This window comes from Trachypithecus francoisi, unplaced genomic scaffold (assembly GCF_009764315.1).
Source record: "Trachypithecus francoisi isolate TF-2019V2 unplaced genomic scaffold, Tfra_2.0 Lachesis_group0, whole genome shotgun sequence".
Lineage (NCBI taxonomy): Eukaryota > Metazoa > Chordata > Mammalia > Primates > Cercopithecidae > Trachypithecus > Trachypithecus francoisi.
The window spans coordinates 130,767,438-130,785,010 of NW_022681453.1; the positions used below are offsets into that span (position 1 = coordinate 130,767,438).

At 43.1% G+C, this 17,573-nt stretch overlaps 1 protein-coding gene across 4 annotated transcripts in view; it reads right to left on the reverse strand.

Annotated features, from left to right (window-relative positions):
• Window positions 1–17,573, reverse strand: part of KLHL6 (kelch like family member 6) — a 71,141-nt gene that overhangs the window by 7,084 nt on the left and 46,484 nt on the right. For all 4 annotated transcript variants that reach the window (XM_033211840.1, XM_033211838.1, XM_033211841.1 and 1 more), the window contains 2 exons: window positions 13,979–14,428; window positions 5,176–5,413 (listed from right to left, as the gene is read on the reverse strand). In XM_033211840.1, coding sequence (XP_033067731.1) covers window positions 5,176–5,413; window positions 13,979–14,428 — 688 coding nt within the window. The remainder of the gene's footprint in view (window positions 1–5,175; window positions 5,414–13,978; window positions 14,429–17,573) is intronic.

The window sequence follows — 17,573 nt, forward strand, 5'->3', positions numbered from 1 at the left end:
CACCTCAGTGCTGTGAGAGTTCAGAGAAAAGGTGGCTAAGTGAGCAGGGCCCCAAGAAGGCTTCAAGGGGGCAGGACCCAAGCCAGCCTGGGTGGGTAGGGGCCAGAGGGAATCTGGACTCAGTGTTTGCTCTCACAAGGAGCAGGAAGAAAGGCTGGGCAGGGACAGTGGGGTTTGTGCAGAAGGCAAATTACATGGCAGCTTAAGTTCTATGTTTACTTAATGATTTAAACAAAAAAGCAAAGATACAGACCTGGAAAAATCACTAAGAAATCGTACAACATTCTCTTGGCATGTCTCTCTGATCTGTATAAAAAGGTCAGTGGGATTTATCCTATTTCTAAATTAATTTTTGTTATAAAAGTATGAGATGCTCACAATAGATCATTTGAGAGTGATCTGGTAAATATTTTCTTGAAGACAATGCTCTTAAAAAACAGAAAATAAGTAATTCAGCAGCTGGGGAAAGAGACAAAGACAAAGGAGAACTGACTTTTTTGGTGATTTTAATCAAATATTTAACAGCTTTGTGTTTCCATTTTCCCATCAGCATAGAGTACTGCCAACTACTTAAAGCAAAGATTTACTTTTCAGACTTACATATGTGCAATAGTGGAGAAGTGAACATTACTGACCACATTCTGTGTCAGGGGTGTTTCTCCAGTGCAGAGCCCAGAAGTGGATTTTCTAAGTCAAAGGCATGTGCACCCTGAGTTTTTATAGGTGCAGCCAAGGCATGCCTCGCAGCGGTGCTGGTTGACTTTTCCTCATACCCACTTTTTGTTGGTAGTGGTGGTTTTGTTTTCTGCCTTTCTTTTATTTTTTTTTTTAAGTCTGACGGAGAAAAACTCTGTCACTTTGGTTTTCGCTTACTACGAGGGAAGTGGAGCTTCCTCTGCCTTGAATCTTTTGTTCATATGGTTTGGCCCTTTTTCTTTGGGTGGGGTACCTTTCAAAGGTCTCCATTTATTCAAAACATGGATCCTATTTAGGTAGTGTCAAAAAGTATAACTATAAAATAACTGTAAATTTTCAAAGAAATATATGCAAACTTTATTAAAACCTATGATTTTATTTTAGGACCAAAAAAAAAAAAAACCGAGAAAGCCTATGGTGTGCATAAATGATAAATGAGAAGACACCTTATTGTGAAGATGTCAACCCTCCCTAGGTTAATCTATATACTCAGTGCCTTCAGGACTTTTGGGGGGAACTTGATGAGATAATTCTAAATTTCACTGGGAAGAGTAAGTTTGGAAAAATTTCTAAGAAACTTTTGAAAAAGAAAAGTGAAGAAGGAGGCTTTCCTTATCAAGTATTAAAATATACAAAAAAGCTAACCTAATACAAACAGTGCAGTACTAGACAAACTGATCAGTTAAAAACAAGAGCACAGAAACAGACTAAAATATATACAGATCATTAAATAAATGTTATTAGAACAATTGGTTGTTCATTTGGATAAAAATTAAGTTAGATACTTACTTTACATTACATTTAAAATAAAATTCAAATGTTACTGCTATAGAAGTAACTGGAGAATGTATAGGATATTATGTTAATGGCCTTGGGGTTAGGAGGGGTTTTCTAAGCATGACATGAAATGTGGAATTGTATAGGAAAGAAAACAAGTATATAAATATACAGCTAAAAAACAGCCACAGTCTAGGAGAAAATATTTGCAACACAAATAGCAAAGGATATATAATTAGAGCTCCAAAAAATTAGTAAGAAAAAGACAAAAACTGATAGGAATTGTCAAGAGTATGAACAGATAATTTAAAAAAATAAATCCAATTATCTGGTAAATATATAAACTATGCTCAACCTCACTAATGACCTAGGAGTATAAATTCAAACGTTCTAGTCTATTAAAAATTTAAATGACTAATAATAGAAATCGTGAGCAAGGATATAGAAAACGGGTACTGTCACTCATCACTGATTGGGCTGTAAATTGGTATAACTTTTCTGTAGGACAATTTCACAATATATACAAAATTCTCAATTCACATATGACCACTTCCAGAAAACTTTCCAAGTAGCAGCACAAGTATGAAAAAATATGTGTCTACAAATGCCTACTGCAGTATTTTTTAAGGAGATTTAAAAAAAAAGAAAGCTAAAAAAATTATGGTTTATCCATTTGGTAGACTGCCATATAGCTGGTAAAAAGAATAACAGTAGTGATAATACTGGCCAGCGTAATTAAGCTCCCATGATGTGCTTTGCATTAGTAACTATATCACTTAATATGTATATCCATTAAACCAACATGTCGTCATGTCCAGATGATATTGTTAATTGAAGTACAAGTTTCTGTTGATTTAACTGTGTATAATAAGCATGCTTTCAGGTGTTGCTTGTATCATTAAAAAGTGAACAACAAATTTATGACAAAAGAATAACATGTGGGCTGGGCACAGTGGCTCACACCTGTAATCCCAGCACTTTGGGAGGCTGAGGTGGGCGGATCACCTGAAGTCAGGAGTTCAAGACCAGCCTGGCCAACATGGTGAAACCCTGTCTCTACTTAAAATACAAAAAAAATTAGGCCAGGCGCGGTGGCTCACGCCTGTAATCCCAGCACTTTGGGAGACCAAAGCAGGCAGATCACCTGAGGTCAGGAGTTTGAGACCAGCCTGTCAATATGGTGAACCCCCCGTCTCTACCAAAAATACAAAAATTAGCCAGGCATGTTGGTGGGCACCTATAATCCCAGCACTTTGGGAGGCCGAAGTGGGTGGATAACCTGAGGTCAGGAGTTTGAGACCAGCCTGGCCAACATGGTGAAACCTCCTCTCTACCAAAGATACAAAAATTGGCCAGGCATGATGGCATGTGCCTGTAGTCCCAGCTACTCAGGAGGCTGAGGCAGGAGAATCGCTGGAACCTGGGAGGCAGAGGTTGCAGTGAGCTGAGACCTCTTCATGGCACTCCAGCCTGGACAACAGTGAGACTCCATCTCAAGAAACAAAAGAAAGAGAGAGAGAGAGAGAGAGAGAAAGAAAGAAAGAAAGAAAGAGAATAACACATGTAGTATATGTGACAAAGACTGACTATGATGACCACACCTGTTGATCCCTCCTGGGCACATAGCTAAACTACATTTCCCAGGCCCCTGCACCTAGATGGGGTGAGGGGAGGGTAAGGGAGGTCATGTCACTAGTTTCTGCCAATGGAGCGTGAGCAAAATCAATGGCACTTCCAGGCTGAGGCTTTTGTGAGCAGGTGTGACTTCTCAACTCCCTCAGCGTTTTTCTCATCCCTAAATCAAGTCCACATGTAGGAAGAAGCAGTGTCACAAGATGGCAGGATCCTAGGCCCCTGAGTACCTGAATGGAGCAGACCGTCCTCCCCCTGACCCCTGCATACTATTGTGTTAATTCACTGAGACTTAGGATTTGTAGCAGCAGCTAAAATTATTTACCCTGAGCAAATAGAAAATAATTTTTGTAAAAAATGAAAACCCATAGAATTGTGATGGCACAGAGAAACTGCCCTATTTTACTTTACTTGCTCTGCATTGTTTGGATCTTCTACAACAATTAAGGCCAGGCCTGGTGGCTCACACCTGTAATCCTAGCACTTTGGGAGGCTGAGGCAGGTGGATCACAAGGTCAGGAGTTCAAGACCAGCCTGACCAACACAGTGAAACCCTGACTGCACTAAAAATACAAAAATTAGCCAGATGTGGTGCCACGCGCCTGTAATCCCAGCTACTTGGGAGGCTGAGGCAGGAGAATTGCTTGAACATGGGAGCCGGAGGTTGCAGTGAGCCGAGATCGTGCCACTGTACTCCAGTCTGGGCAACAGAGCTAGACTCCGTCTCAAAAAAAAAAAAAAAAAAATTAAAAAAAATTTCTGCAAGATGAAAAGAAAGCTAGAACCTAATCAACGATATGAACGCATCCAAAGGACGGCCTGTCCTTGATTTTGGAGGGAACACGCTCTGGAAACACGCTTTCCTTTCAACAAGTTCAGATTGGAGAAAAGCCTCTAAGAAAGGGGAAGGGAAGCTTGTCTCCTTCCTTAGGGTCCCAGGGAGAGCCAAGTGGCTTTTGGTGTGATGGGGAGAGCGTGGACGTTAGGCTCAGAACTTGGGTTGAAGTCCTGCCTGACACCTACCAGTGTGCGACCTTAGGTATGTTCAAGAATCTCTCTGTGCCTCTGTTTTCTCCTACCCTAAAAACCCCTATCTTACAGAGCTGATATGAGAGGCAAACAATTAAATGTTATTAAAGTATAAATGTATCTACCACTCAGTAAAGATGGTTGAGACTGTGTCATTCAATAAATATTTACTGAACATTTACCCGGAGGCCAGGCACAGTGCTAGGTACAGGGGCTATAGTGTTACCCCTCATGGAACTTCAGGTCTAATGGGGAAGACAGACACAAAGTAACTATCAATACTGAAGCAAACATTTTCCTAGTGAAAAAGTATTGGGTCCTACTGAAGTATACCCAAGTACAACCTAATAAACACGGGAGGGGTCAGGTTCGGGGGAAGAGCAGACATGTTTACTCATTACTGAATTCCCACTGCGTAGCTCAGGGGCCTATGCCTATAGCAGACACTGAATAAACCCTAACCACTTTCCCTCTTCTTTTTCCGTGAAGGACTGGACTTGTCTGCCTCCTCTCCAGGTTTTCTATTAATGCTGGCCAGACAAGGTGGCTCACGCCTGTAATCCCAGCACTTTGGGAGGCCGAGGCCCGTGGATCACCTGTGGTCAGGAGTTCAAGACCAGCCTGGCCAACATGGTGAAACCCCGTCTCTACTAAAAATACAAAAATTAGCTGGGCATGGTGGCAGGCACCTGTAATCCCAGCTACTTGGGAAGGTGAGGCAGGAGGATCACTTGAACTCAGGAGGCAGAGGTTGCAGCTAGCCAAGATCGTGCCACTGCACTCCAGCCTGAGCGATAGAGCGAGACTCTGTCTCAAAAAAGAAAAGAAAAGAATAGCACAATGCTGCTCAGTTTGGTGTTTATTAAGGAGCAATGTACCCTCCAAGATAAGACCACCTGAGCTCCTGGGTCCATATCCTGTCTCAGTCAGAGCCAGATCATTGCCAATTCACAGTAATTCTAGGATGGTTGCCTGGCTACCACTCAGGAACATAGGTAGTGCTTCTGAGGCTTGCTGTGGCTTTACATGACTCCTGCTTACCTGAGATGTAGACCTCATTTTTCAATGTCACGCATGCAAACTCCACCCACTTCTTATTCTCACTCTCCAGCTCATGCTCTGTTAGCGGGAGCTTGGCCACTTCCAGGCGGCTGCGCCTCAGGGGGTCCAGGCAGGTCACCTCTGCTACAAACCGTTCATCCTTCGTGCAGCCGCCGATGATCATGAACACCTCAGACTGGAACTCATGCATCCTGGGCTTGGTGCGCTCCGAAATGATCTGGAAATTAATGTGGGTACACAAAGGCAGGACAACACAAAGTTTCAGAGCTCGGGCTATGCAGCCATTAGGAGCCGCGTCCAATTCCCACATCTGCCATGGTATGACCATGTGACTTCACCTCCCTGAGCCTCAGTTTCATCATCTGTATAATGGGGATATTAGAGGTAACTACCTCGTACATGTGTTGTGAGGATTAAATGGGATAATGTATAGAGTGTGTTTCACCCAGGGCCTGGTGCATAACAGGTACTCAGTAAATGTTACCTGTTTTTGCTGCTGTTTTAAGAGATCGGGGTCTATGTACCATCAGATGCCCTTCCTGCCTTTCCTCTCCTGCCTAGTCTGAAACCTTAAATCCTGGAATTTCATTGTGGACTACTTTCCATTCCCCCTTGGCTTTAATTTCTTGATGAGACCTCAGACTTTGCTCACCATCAGCCTTCTGGAAGAGACATCCTGGACAGTGATGACATAAGAGCATTCAGAGACTTAGGAAACAAGAACTAGGAGGAGTCAGGGTGTGGCCAGGGAGAGAGGAAGGCTGGTGCCAACATACAGTAAATGACTTTTCAGAGCTTTGAACAAGTGAAGAAATCCATACTATGGGTATTTGAACCCTGCTGAAAGAGCAGAGGTTCGAAAGTCAAATGTACCAGCATTCTATCACCTGTGGCCATGTGACCCTGGAGAAGTAACACGACCTCTGTAGACTGCTTGTAATCATTTCTGTGCTCTCAGATGACTGTGAGCATTCATAAGGTCATGAGGTAGAGGTGTGAACAGAGCACCTGGCACACACTCGCCCCTCAACAGCTAATTATGCCTGTAGGAGCAGTGGCAGATGCCATATTGATACTGTTATAAAAGGAAGAGCTGCCCTTCCTGGTTCCATTGATTCCCTGGGCTCCATGATGAAGGTTCCATAGGTGTGCTGATGGGAGGCAGAGAGGCAGCAACCATTTCCCAGATGGCCAGAGTCGCCAATTTTCCTACAAAATTAGACTGATTTAACACAGACTACAGAACTTCGATTCTGCCCATAGGTGGTGACAAATAGGTCACAGCAGCAAAGACTGAGCCCTCAAACAGTGAATCCAACCAAGAGCCACAAATAATCAGACCAACCAACTCCCAGCCTCTAATTTTCCATAACAGTCTTTGGCTGGTTGGTTGGTTTTCTGTGCCTAGGAGCCTGGTACGGTGAATTCTGCATCCTCCGATCTTGAGGCTGGACCGTGGCCATAAAGTTTGTGGCAGGGCAGTTCCTTACGGGTCAGCAGAGTGGGGATAGGTGTGACTGAACAAAGCCTAGGCAATGGGCTGGCCCTGACAGTGTGGACAGCAGAACGGTGCTGGGATAAGGGTGAAGGGGTGAGCCAGGGAACTTGGAGGCACCATGAGAGCACCAAGCTGGCAGGACAGGATCTGGGCAATGGCATCAAAGACAAACTTTGCTGCTCTGCAACTTTCTCTTCAGCTATCAGCCGTGGTTCCTGTCCCTAAACCCCATTCCCCACAGCTGAGGCACAACCTCCAGCACCAGTCTATCCGGCCCTCTTTCAGAGAGGATTTAGGTGTTGCAGGGCAATGCTTAGAAAACAGTACTGGCCTCCCTGAATTGATTCCTTTGTGACCTTTTCTGCAGTTCTGGGAACCAGGCCTCAGCCTCCACTCTGAAGCTCCCCTCATTTTATTTGTAATGCCTTCTCTCCTGCCCCAATAACATGTTGGGTAATTGAGAGGCTGCTACAAGGACTGGACTAGCTGTGATCTCACCTCCTGACCTCCAGGTCTGGCATCTCATCCCTTGGTCCTGACCTATGAAAGGCTGTCCTCCTACTGGCTAAAATTCCTGGTTTCCTGCCTGCTGTCTGGATCTCCCCATAATATTCTATTCTCAATTTTCCATGCTACCACCCCAATCCACTTACCCTTTAAGGCATTTGAGTAATTTACCATGTCACTTTGTCCTTTTCTCCAGGAAGCCACTCCTAACTTTGCACACATTCCCATGACCCTGAATTTCCCCCACAACAGCACTTTTCATGCTTCACTGTAATTTACTGTAAGGCCCCTGATGGCAGGAACAGCCCTTTTTCTCCAATGGATCCTCAGCACCAAGAATAGTACCTGGAGCTTGTGGGCATCTATAAACATTGATTAAATGAGCAAGAGAGCTGGGTGCAGTGACTCATGCCTGCAATCCCAGCACTTTGGGAGGTCGAGGCAGGTGGATCACCTGAGGTCAAGAGTTCAAGATCAGCCTGGCCAGCATGGTGAAACCCCATCTCTACTAAAAATAAAAAAGAAAATTTAAAAAATTAGCAAGGTGTGGTGGTGGGCACCTGTAATCCTAGCTACTCGGTAGGCTGAGGCAGGAGAATCACTTGAACCTGAGAGGCAGAGGGTGCAGTGAGCCGAGGTCGCACCATTGCACTCCAACCTGGGCAACAAGAGCAAAACTCCATCTCAAAAAAAAAAAAAAAAAAAAAATGAGTGAATGGATGAGTGAATGAATGGGCAAGCTGGGTAACTCAGTCTAAATCACTGTGGTAGTAGGCATCCACAATGGCCCCAGTGATCCCTGCTTCCTGGTATTCACATCTGTGTAGTTCCCTCCACACTGTTCTAGAATTGGTCTCTATGACCAACAGATTACAGCAGAAGTGATGATACATCACTTCTGAAATTAGGCTATAAAAGACACTACCAGCTTGCATCCTGATTACTCTCTCAGTCTTTCTTAGGTCATTTGCTCTGGGGGAGGCCAGCTGTTATAGAGATGCCCACATGGCAAGAAACTGAGGCTCCCAACCAGCAGCCAGCAAGGATCTGATGGCTGCCAACAGTCCAGTGAGTGAGCCTGAATCCCATTTGAACTTTGAGATCACTGCAGCCCCAGCCAACAGCTTTACTGCAACTTCGTAAGAGACCCTGAACTAGAAGCACCCAGCTAAACCACTCCTAGATCCCTGACACTCAGAGCCTGTTAGATAGTGTTTGTTATTTTAAACTTTTCAGTTTGTGGGTAATTTGTTATGCAGCAACTGAAAACCAACACAATCATCTAGCTGATGGGCTTGGCTGGGTAACGAGACCTGTCTTAGAACTCAGCACCACGGGACTGCCAAGTGGTGGCACCACTACCACATTGTAAGTTCAGCTACATGTGGCAAAATATTAGCCTTAATGTCATAACAAATGTCAATCTGAAGTCTGAGATGTGCCAGTTTGTTGCAGACATGCGGAAGTGTTTGCCAATGAACTGCATGCAACAATCAGGCATAACCAGTTTATTTTCAGACTGTTAAAAACAGAGCAGATAATTGCAGCTTAGTGACTGCTCAACTGTCCACAGATCTTACACTAGGGGACACAGTGAGCATATTGTTTCAGCAAAGCTATCCTTGGCCTGGAGCCTCTACTCCGCTTTCCCCACATCACACATGTCAGAGTAACCTTTGGTATAGACCAGGTTCATGTCTGAAAACTTAAGAGGCAATTAAGTGAAGAGGCAAATTTCCTCTGTCCCCAAATACCCCTTTCAATGAAGGTTCCAGCTACCATTCCCAAATCAAATAGAGATTGACATTTGCTTTTGGTGTTCTAAAATTTCCTGTTGTTAATATCAGTTTAGAGGATGGACAGGGTTAAAAGAGAAAGATGGGCTGGGCACGGTGGCTCACTCCTGTAACCCCAGCACTTTGGGAGACTGAGACGGGCGGATCACCTGAGGTCAGGAGTTTGAGACCAGCCTGACCAACATGGAGAAACCCCGTCTCTATTAAAAATACAAACTTAGCCAGGGGTGGTGGCACATGCCTGTAATCCCATCTACTTGGGAGGCTGAGGCAGGAGAATCTCTTGAACCTGGGAGGCAGAGGTTGTGGTGAGCCGAGATTGCGCCATTGCACTCCAGCCTGGGCAACAAGGGCGAAAGTCTATCTGAAGAAAAAAGCAAACAAACAAATGGGAAAGATGACGATAGGACAAGAGGGTTAAAGTTTGGTAAATGAAGGGTACGGAGATAAGTGTGTTCACAGAGTAGCCTCCAGGCTCACACTACTCTCATGAGGAGTCAACCCAAGACCCCCCCAGCAGTGAGCAGACTGGATTCTTAGGGAATCAACTGGCAATGAATGAGATGCCAATTAGGAGGTCATGGTGGTTGGTTGGTTGGTTCAGTTGCCCAAACTATAAAATGAGGATGAGAAAGTGTCTTGAGAAGGATTTGGGAAAATAAGGCCACAAAAACCTGGAACACAGTGAAAAGACTGATTTTAACCCCAGAGAAGGATTGATTGTGAGAGGCAGCAACAATAAAGGAAACAAGTGGCAATGACAATAGCTTCCATTTGTGGGGCACTTAGCATGTACCAGACACTGTACTAAGCCTTCCATTCATTACTTAATTCTCAAAACAGTTCTATCAGTTGGTAGATATTATTATCCCCATGTTACAGATCAGAACTGTGCCTTAGCGTAGTTAAGTAATTGCCTGAGGTTACACTGTAAATAAATTGTGCAGTCAAGATTAACACCCAGATCTCTGCCTGACTCAAAGCTCAGGTTCTCACCACTGAAGAATTTTCCAGATGTCAGAATTCTCTCTCCTCCTAAATCTAAAGCTTTTAATGTCTGATTCTGCCCCCAGCACCTTGGAAATACAAAAGGCAATGAAAATATTTCATTGCAGCAATTGTGCAGAAGACAGGGTAGGGACCTTTTATATCAGAGAAAAGCCTTTATCATCTGCATTTCAAGGACTTAGAAGATAGGAAGCAGAACCAAAAATAGCAAAAATATTGGAAGTATAGTTGAGCAAGGCACTGTTTATGTTTAAATTGTTTTAAAGTGCTATTTATTTATTTTAACTTTTATTTTAGGTTCAGGAGCATGTGCAGATTTGTTATATAGGTAAATTGTATGTCGTGGGGCTTTGGTGTGCAGATTATTTCATCATCCAGGTAATAAGCATAGTACCTGATAGGTAGTTTTTCTTTCTTTTTTTTTTTTTTTTGAGACGGAGTCTCGCTCTGTCGCCCAAGCTGGAGTGCAGTGGCCGGATCTCAGCTCACTGCAAGCTCCGCCTCCCGGGTTCACGCCATTCTCCTGCCTCAGCCTCCCGAGTAGCTGGGACTACAGGCGCCCGCCACATCGCCTGGCTAGTTTTTTGTATTTTTTTAGTAGGGACGGGGTTTCACCGTGTTAGCCAGGATGGTCTCGATCTCCTGACCTCGTGATCCGCCCGTCTCGGCCTCCCAAAGTGCTGGGATTACAGGCTTGAGCCACCGCGCCCGGCCGGTAGTTTTTCAGTCCTCACCCTCCTCTCATCCTCTACCCTCAAGTAGGCCCTGGTATCTTTTGTTCCCTTCTTTGTGTTCATGTGTACTCAAACTTTAGCTCTCACTTATAAGTGAAAATATGTATTATGTAGTTTTCTGTTCCTGTGTCAGTTCACTTAGGATAATGGCCTCCATGTTGCTGCAAAAAACATGATTGCATTCTTTTTTACGGCTGTGTAGTATTCCAGGGGAGACACTGAATAAATGCTGAACTGAGGGCAGTTGCAGAGACTGAGACCTGTCTGCAATTATATGCAGGCTGTCTGCTAGACATCCAGCATAGAGTAAGACCTATGTGGTTTCCTAGGCTTCCCCCATCAATCCACTCATCACCCTTCATTTGTTAAATGTCCCGTCTTCTCTGACACACAGACTGTTTAGCAGTACCTGGGTAAGACACAGACTGTTTTGCAGAATCTGGTGCCATATCTGGCATAGAGTTGGTGTTCAGGATTTATTTGCAAAAAATGAAGGCATAGCATGCTTAAACACATGGGATGCTGTTTACATAGTTTTAAGGGGGAAATTTATAGCATGAAAGCCAATATTAGAAAGAAAGAAAGTCTCAAATCAGTGATCTCCACTTCCACCTTAAGAAACTAGAGAAATAAGTGTAAATTAAACCCAAACTAAGCAGAAAGAAAGAAAATAATGATCAGAGTGGAAATAAGTGAAACAGAAAAGAGAAAAACAATAGAGAAAATCAAATGAAACTAGACATTAGTCATTTGAGAAAAATCAATAAAATTGGTAAGCCTCTAACCAGATTGATCAGAAAAAAAAAAAGGGCCGACACAAATTACCAATATCTGGAATGAAAGATGTGACAACACTATAGATTCTGCAGGTATTAACAAGATAATAAAGGAATGTTCTGAACAACTTTATGTCAATACATTCAGCAACTTATATTAAATGAAAAAATTCTTTGAGGCACAAACTATCAAAGTTCATTCTAGAAGAAACAGAGATCCTAAATAGTCCTATATCTATTAAAGACATATACATTATAGTTTAAAAACTTTCCACAAAGAAAACACCAGGCTCTGGTAAATTCTACTAAACATTGAAGAGTATGTTTGCAGAGTGAATGAATGAACAGTGGATCTAAGGACCACAAAAAAAAAAAAAAAAAACTAGAAAAGAACACAGAAAGAGGGAGAAACTCCAAAAGAACCTCAGACAATTCCTGAGCCATGTTTGGCTAAGGCTTCTACCGATAGCCTAATGAAGAAAGCTTGGTAGCTAATCCCAGAACCATTGCATAGTGAGATATAAGTATGGATCTTCATGTGTACAAACTGTTAACAAACTGTCCCTATATCATTACTTCCTCTCCACTAAATTTATTCTTGTCTTTATAAAGTTCTGAAGAAAAATCTTCCTCAGGAATTGTTAAGGAGAACCAGGTAGATCCAAATAATATGTTTATTCACCATTCATAGTACCAATTTAATCATTCAACAAGCATTTACTAATTACTCATTCACTATATAGTAGTCTTAGGACTCTCTTCTAAGATCTAGAGATGAAAAGTGCAATAAGACACATTTCCTACTATTATAAGCTCCCAGTCTAGAGATATTTACAGGTGATAAATTCAGATGGTTTCCATGCAGCAATTGGTGCTGTGATGGAGCAATGCACCAAGTGCTATGAGAACATGGACAGTGGCTGGGTGTGGTGGCTCACACTTGTAACCCTAGCACTTTGGGAGGCTGAGATGGGAAGATAACTTAAGCTCAGGAGTTCAAGACCAGCCTGGGCAACATAGTGAGATCTTGTCCCTACAAAAAAATTTAAAATTAGCCGAGTGTGGTAGCACATGCTTGTAGTCCCAGCTACTTGGATGGCTGAGGTGGGAGGATCACTTGAGCCTGGGAGGTTGAGGCTACAGTGAGCTACAATTGTACCACTGTACTCCAGCCTGGGCAACAGAGCAAGACCTCATCTCAAAAATAAATAAATAAATAAATAAATATATAAATAAATAAATAAACAAATAAAAGGAGAAGTCTGTGGAGAAAGTGATGCTTGGATTGAGTTTTGAAGCAGGAGTAGAAGTCAGCTAGATGAAGAAGAAGAGAAAAGCACTTGAACAACATTCATATTGACCTGGAGGCAGAAAAAGCACATCCACTTTGGGGAACCACAAGCTGTGCATTAGGACTACAGCAGAAGCAGGAGGTTGGAGAGGACACTAGAGAAGCAGGCAGGAGGTTAATGATGCAAGACCAGGCTCTGGGAATGTAGGCAGGAAGTATGGGCTTTATTCTGAAGGTGATGGGGAGCCAATGGAGAAGGCAAGCCCAAGAGCAAGAGGATCACACTTGAGTTTCACATCTCTCAGCTGGTGAATAAATTGGAGGGAGGCCAGACATGGAGCAGGGAGATGAGTTTTGAGAAATTTCCAGAAATTCAGATGGTGAGAGTCTAAATCAAAGTGATGTCAGAGTATATCCAAGAGTCGCAACGTTTCACCAGAGTGGGCAAGAAGAGCAGCACCCCCATGGAATAGTGACTAGACAGGGCACGTTCTTGTTTTTTGTTTTGTTTTGTTTTGTTTTTTGAGACAGAGTCTCCCTCTGTCGCCCAGGCTGGAGTGTAGTGGCCTGATCTCGGCTCACTGCAACCTCTGCCTCCCGAGTTCAAGCGATCTTCCTGCCTCAGCCTCCTGAGTAGCTGGGACTACAGGCCTGCGCCACCATGCCTAGCTAATTTTTTGTATTTTTAGTAGAGACGGGGTTTCACCATGTTGGCCAGGATGGTCTGAATCTCTTGCCCTCGTGATCTGCCCGCCTTGGACTTCCAAAGTACTGGGATTACAGGCGTGACCCCCCGCGCCCAGCCCAGGGCACGTTCTTGTTTCTGTGTGCAGTGTGCCCCCCGACCTGCCACCCTTCCATAACTGGGAAGAGAAGGCATGGGCCAGGTGTGGTGCTGGGTGATTTCTACATGTCACCCAATGCACTTAGTAACTGTCTGAACACATGGCATCAGCTTCATAGATCGGGAATCAGGGCTTCTGAAACTGCCCGACCCAGCAATGAACAGGCAGTGTTTTCTCCTTAATGCCCTCAGCATTTTTATTTTTTCAAGACAGAGTGTCACTCTGTCGCCCAGGCATTTTTGAATCCGCTTCACTTGCATCTCTGCAAGTCCCTAGCTAACTCCCTACTTCACTGGTTAAATATAGCACCTCTTATCTTCTACTCACCTCATTGCCAGAAAGGTGGTACATCCTGGCTTCCTGGAGCAACAGGAAGACCTCTGGGCACTGCCTGATGAGAGGATCTGCTTCCACCGTCTCCACAAAGTACCACGGGTCCAGAAGCGGTAAGCGCACGTTCTCGAGGACATAGGGGAGTAAGCAGAGTCGTTCTGATGGCTTGTGCCGGACCCAGCTCATCACGGTCTCAAACACCTGAGCCTCCTCGGTCACGTAAAGGTCATCACTCTTCAAGATGTGGTGCAGAGTGTCCACAGGCAGGTCAAGGAACTCCTCAGAGTTCAGAATCTGCACAAAGTTTTGAATGATGTAACTCTGAACCTGCTTCTTTAGACTGTCCAGCGAGTGTGTGTCGGCCAGTCTCAGTATTCCAACACAGTTTTCTGGGTTCAAGGCTTCAGTGAGGAAGCTGGCACAGGCATCCACCATCCGCAGGAACTGATGGAATAGAAAGGGCAGAAAGGAGGCCAGAAAATGGTGAGTCCACAAGGAGGTTTATCAGTGAGTTGTGTGTAGTAGCCAAAAATTGGAAACAACCTAAATATCCAACAGTACAGGACTAGCCAAATACATATAATATAATCATATAGTCGACTTAAAGCAATGAGATACTTACAGGGCTAGCTAAATATGTATAATACATTCATACAGTCGACTTAAAGCAATGAGATACTTACAGGACTAGCTAAATACATATAACACATTCATACAGTCGACTTAGAACAATGAGATACTTATGGGACTAGCTAAATACATATCATACAACCATACAGTCGACTTAGAGCAATGAGATACTTACAGGACTAGCTAAATACATATCATACATTCATACAGTCGACTTAAAGCTCATCCATTCATATAGTCTACTGAAAGCAATGAGATACTTATGGGACTAGTTAAATATATATAACACAATCATACAGTCAACTTAGAGCAATGAGATACTTATGGGACTAGCTAAATACATATCATACAACCATACAGTCGACTTAGAGCAATGAGATAGTTATGGGACTAGCTAAATACGTATCATACATTCATACAGTCAACTTAAAGCAATGAGATACTTACAGGACTAGCTAAAATACATATAATACATTCATACAATTGACTTCAAGCAATGAGATACTTACGGGACTAGCTAAATACATATCATGCATTCATACAGTCGACTTAAAGCAATGAGATACTTACGGGACTAACTAAATACATATCATACATTCATACAGTTGACAGCTCTATAGATACTTAAAATACTTAAAACACATGTTGTAGAAGAATATTAAATGAAATGGAAAATGTTTATAATGTATTGAGTTCTAAAATCTGTTTATTGGATCTGATTAAGCCTCTACATTTAATCAGCAATTTACGGGAAATACAGGGGAAAGAGGAACCTGCTAGAGACGCCATGGGAACATGATCAGCAAAATCCAGACTATGGAAAACTCTACAGAACAACTTGTCCAGTTTTTTCAACAAATACATTACAAGGGGATAAAAGAGAGAGAGAAGGAGAGGGAAAATCTAAAGATAAACAGAGATTTAAGACACATCAACCAACTGCAAAGTATAGATCTTATTTGGATTCCTGATTTAAACAATATATATTTTTTAAAGTTGGAGAAATGGTTACAATGACTAATATTTGTTGATAATGAAACAATTATTATTCATTTTAGGTGCAATAATGGTTTCCTGTTTATGTTTAAGAAGAATCCTTATTTTTTAGAGATAAAACTGAAATATTTGCAGATAAAATGAGAAAAGCATGTCACAAATCATATGTACATTATTACCTTATTTTTATAAAGAAAACATACACAGAATAAAGTCACAGAAAAAAGATGAAAGCATGTAGGTCAAAATATTAATGGTTGTTATCTCTTTGGGTTATCAGGTATCTTAAGGCAAATTATGCTGCAATGGCAAACAACCCCCACGTCTCAGGGGCTTACAGCAATAAATGTTTCTCTCTCACCCACCCTACACGTTCTTCACAGGGCTCTTCATTCCAGGGCCAGGAAGATGGAAAGCCCTTACCTGAGATATTCTGGTCCCATTACAGAAGGGGAAAAAAGATGGCAGAACCACACAGAGGTTTTTAAAGCTTCTGCTCAGAGGGGGTGCATGCTATTTTCTTTTTTTTTTCTTTTTTTTTTTTTTTTGAGACGGAGTCTCGCTCTGTCGCCCAGGCTGGAGTGCAGTGGCCGGATCTCAGCTCACTGCAAGCTCCGCCTCCCAGGTTTATGCCATTCTCTCTCCTCAGCCTCCCAAGTAGCTGGGACTACAGGCGCCCGCCATCTCGCCCGGCTAATTTTTTTGTATTTTTTTAGTAGAGACAGGGTTTCACCGTGTTAGCCAGGATGGTCTCGATCTCCTGACCTCGTGATCCGCCCGTCTCGGCCTCCCAAAGTGCTGGGATTACAGGCTTGAGCCACCGCGCCCGGCCGCTATTTTCAATTACGCAAACCCGTCCAGAGTAAGTCACATGCCAAAATTTGTCATCAAGGGGACCATAGTTCTCCCACAGAAACAAGTCTCATGGGAATATACTATATAAATAATATAGTATATTCTATATATACTATATTAGATAATATATAGTATAGAATATACTATATAAATAATAGAAGATATGACACTCTAATAAGACTATGAGAATTTTTCTGTTTTTGTTTATTCATGTATTTATATATCCTTTAAAATGAATACGTACCACTTTTGTCATTAAAAATTAATTTGTAAAATTATTGATCGGCTCTCAGGTCCCACTTTTAAGTTAACACTGTCCTCTTAAAAATTCAAGTCCCTTATGCTTGTAGGGCACTTTGCAGATGACAAAGCACTGTTAAATCCATTATATTTTGTAATATCCATTTTACAGATGACATGTCTCAAGTGCATTGGTTCATTCTTATTTGTTGTTCTCTGGAGCTTAGCTTTGAACAAGTTCAACCTCCTAGCTCCCTTTCCCGTCTACTGGACTCCTTATAGGGTCAAGTTCTCGGTGCACATGGGTTGATCAATTAATGGAAGGAGAGGAAAGGAGAGGCCGAGGGGGCAGGAGCTGGTGGGAAAGGCCTTCTGAAGGCAGATCCTGGTGATAGTAGGGATGGGACAGACCTGACTGGGGAGGGATGGCAGGAGCTGGGGGGAGCGGGGCTATGGGGCCTGAAGGCTGATGGTGGGGTAGGACTGGTTCTAAGAGTGGACCAAGGTGACCTAGGCTCTGGACTTTATTCCAGAGCACTCCAGGGAACACATCCCTGACTTTTTGGATCAACCTCTATTGCAAAATATTACCTTTCTGTGTCAGATCATATAGGATTGTCAGTTTAAAAAGCATTTTTTTAGGCTGGGCGCAGTGGCTCATGCCTGTAATCCCAGCACTTTGGGAGGCCGAGGCATGCACATCATCTGAGATTGGGAGTTTGAGACCAGCCTGACCAACATGGAGAAACCCCATCTCTACTAAAAACACAAAATTAGCCAAGTGTGGTGGTGCATGCCTGTAATCCCAGCTACTCAGGAGGTTGCGGCAGGAGAATCACTTGAACCTGGGAGGCAGAGGTTGCGGTGA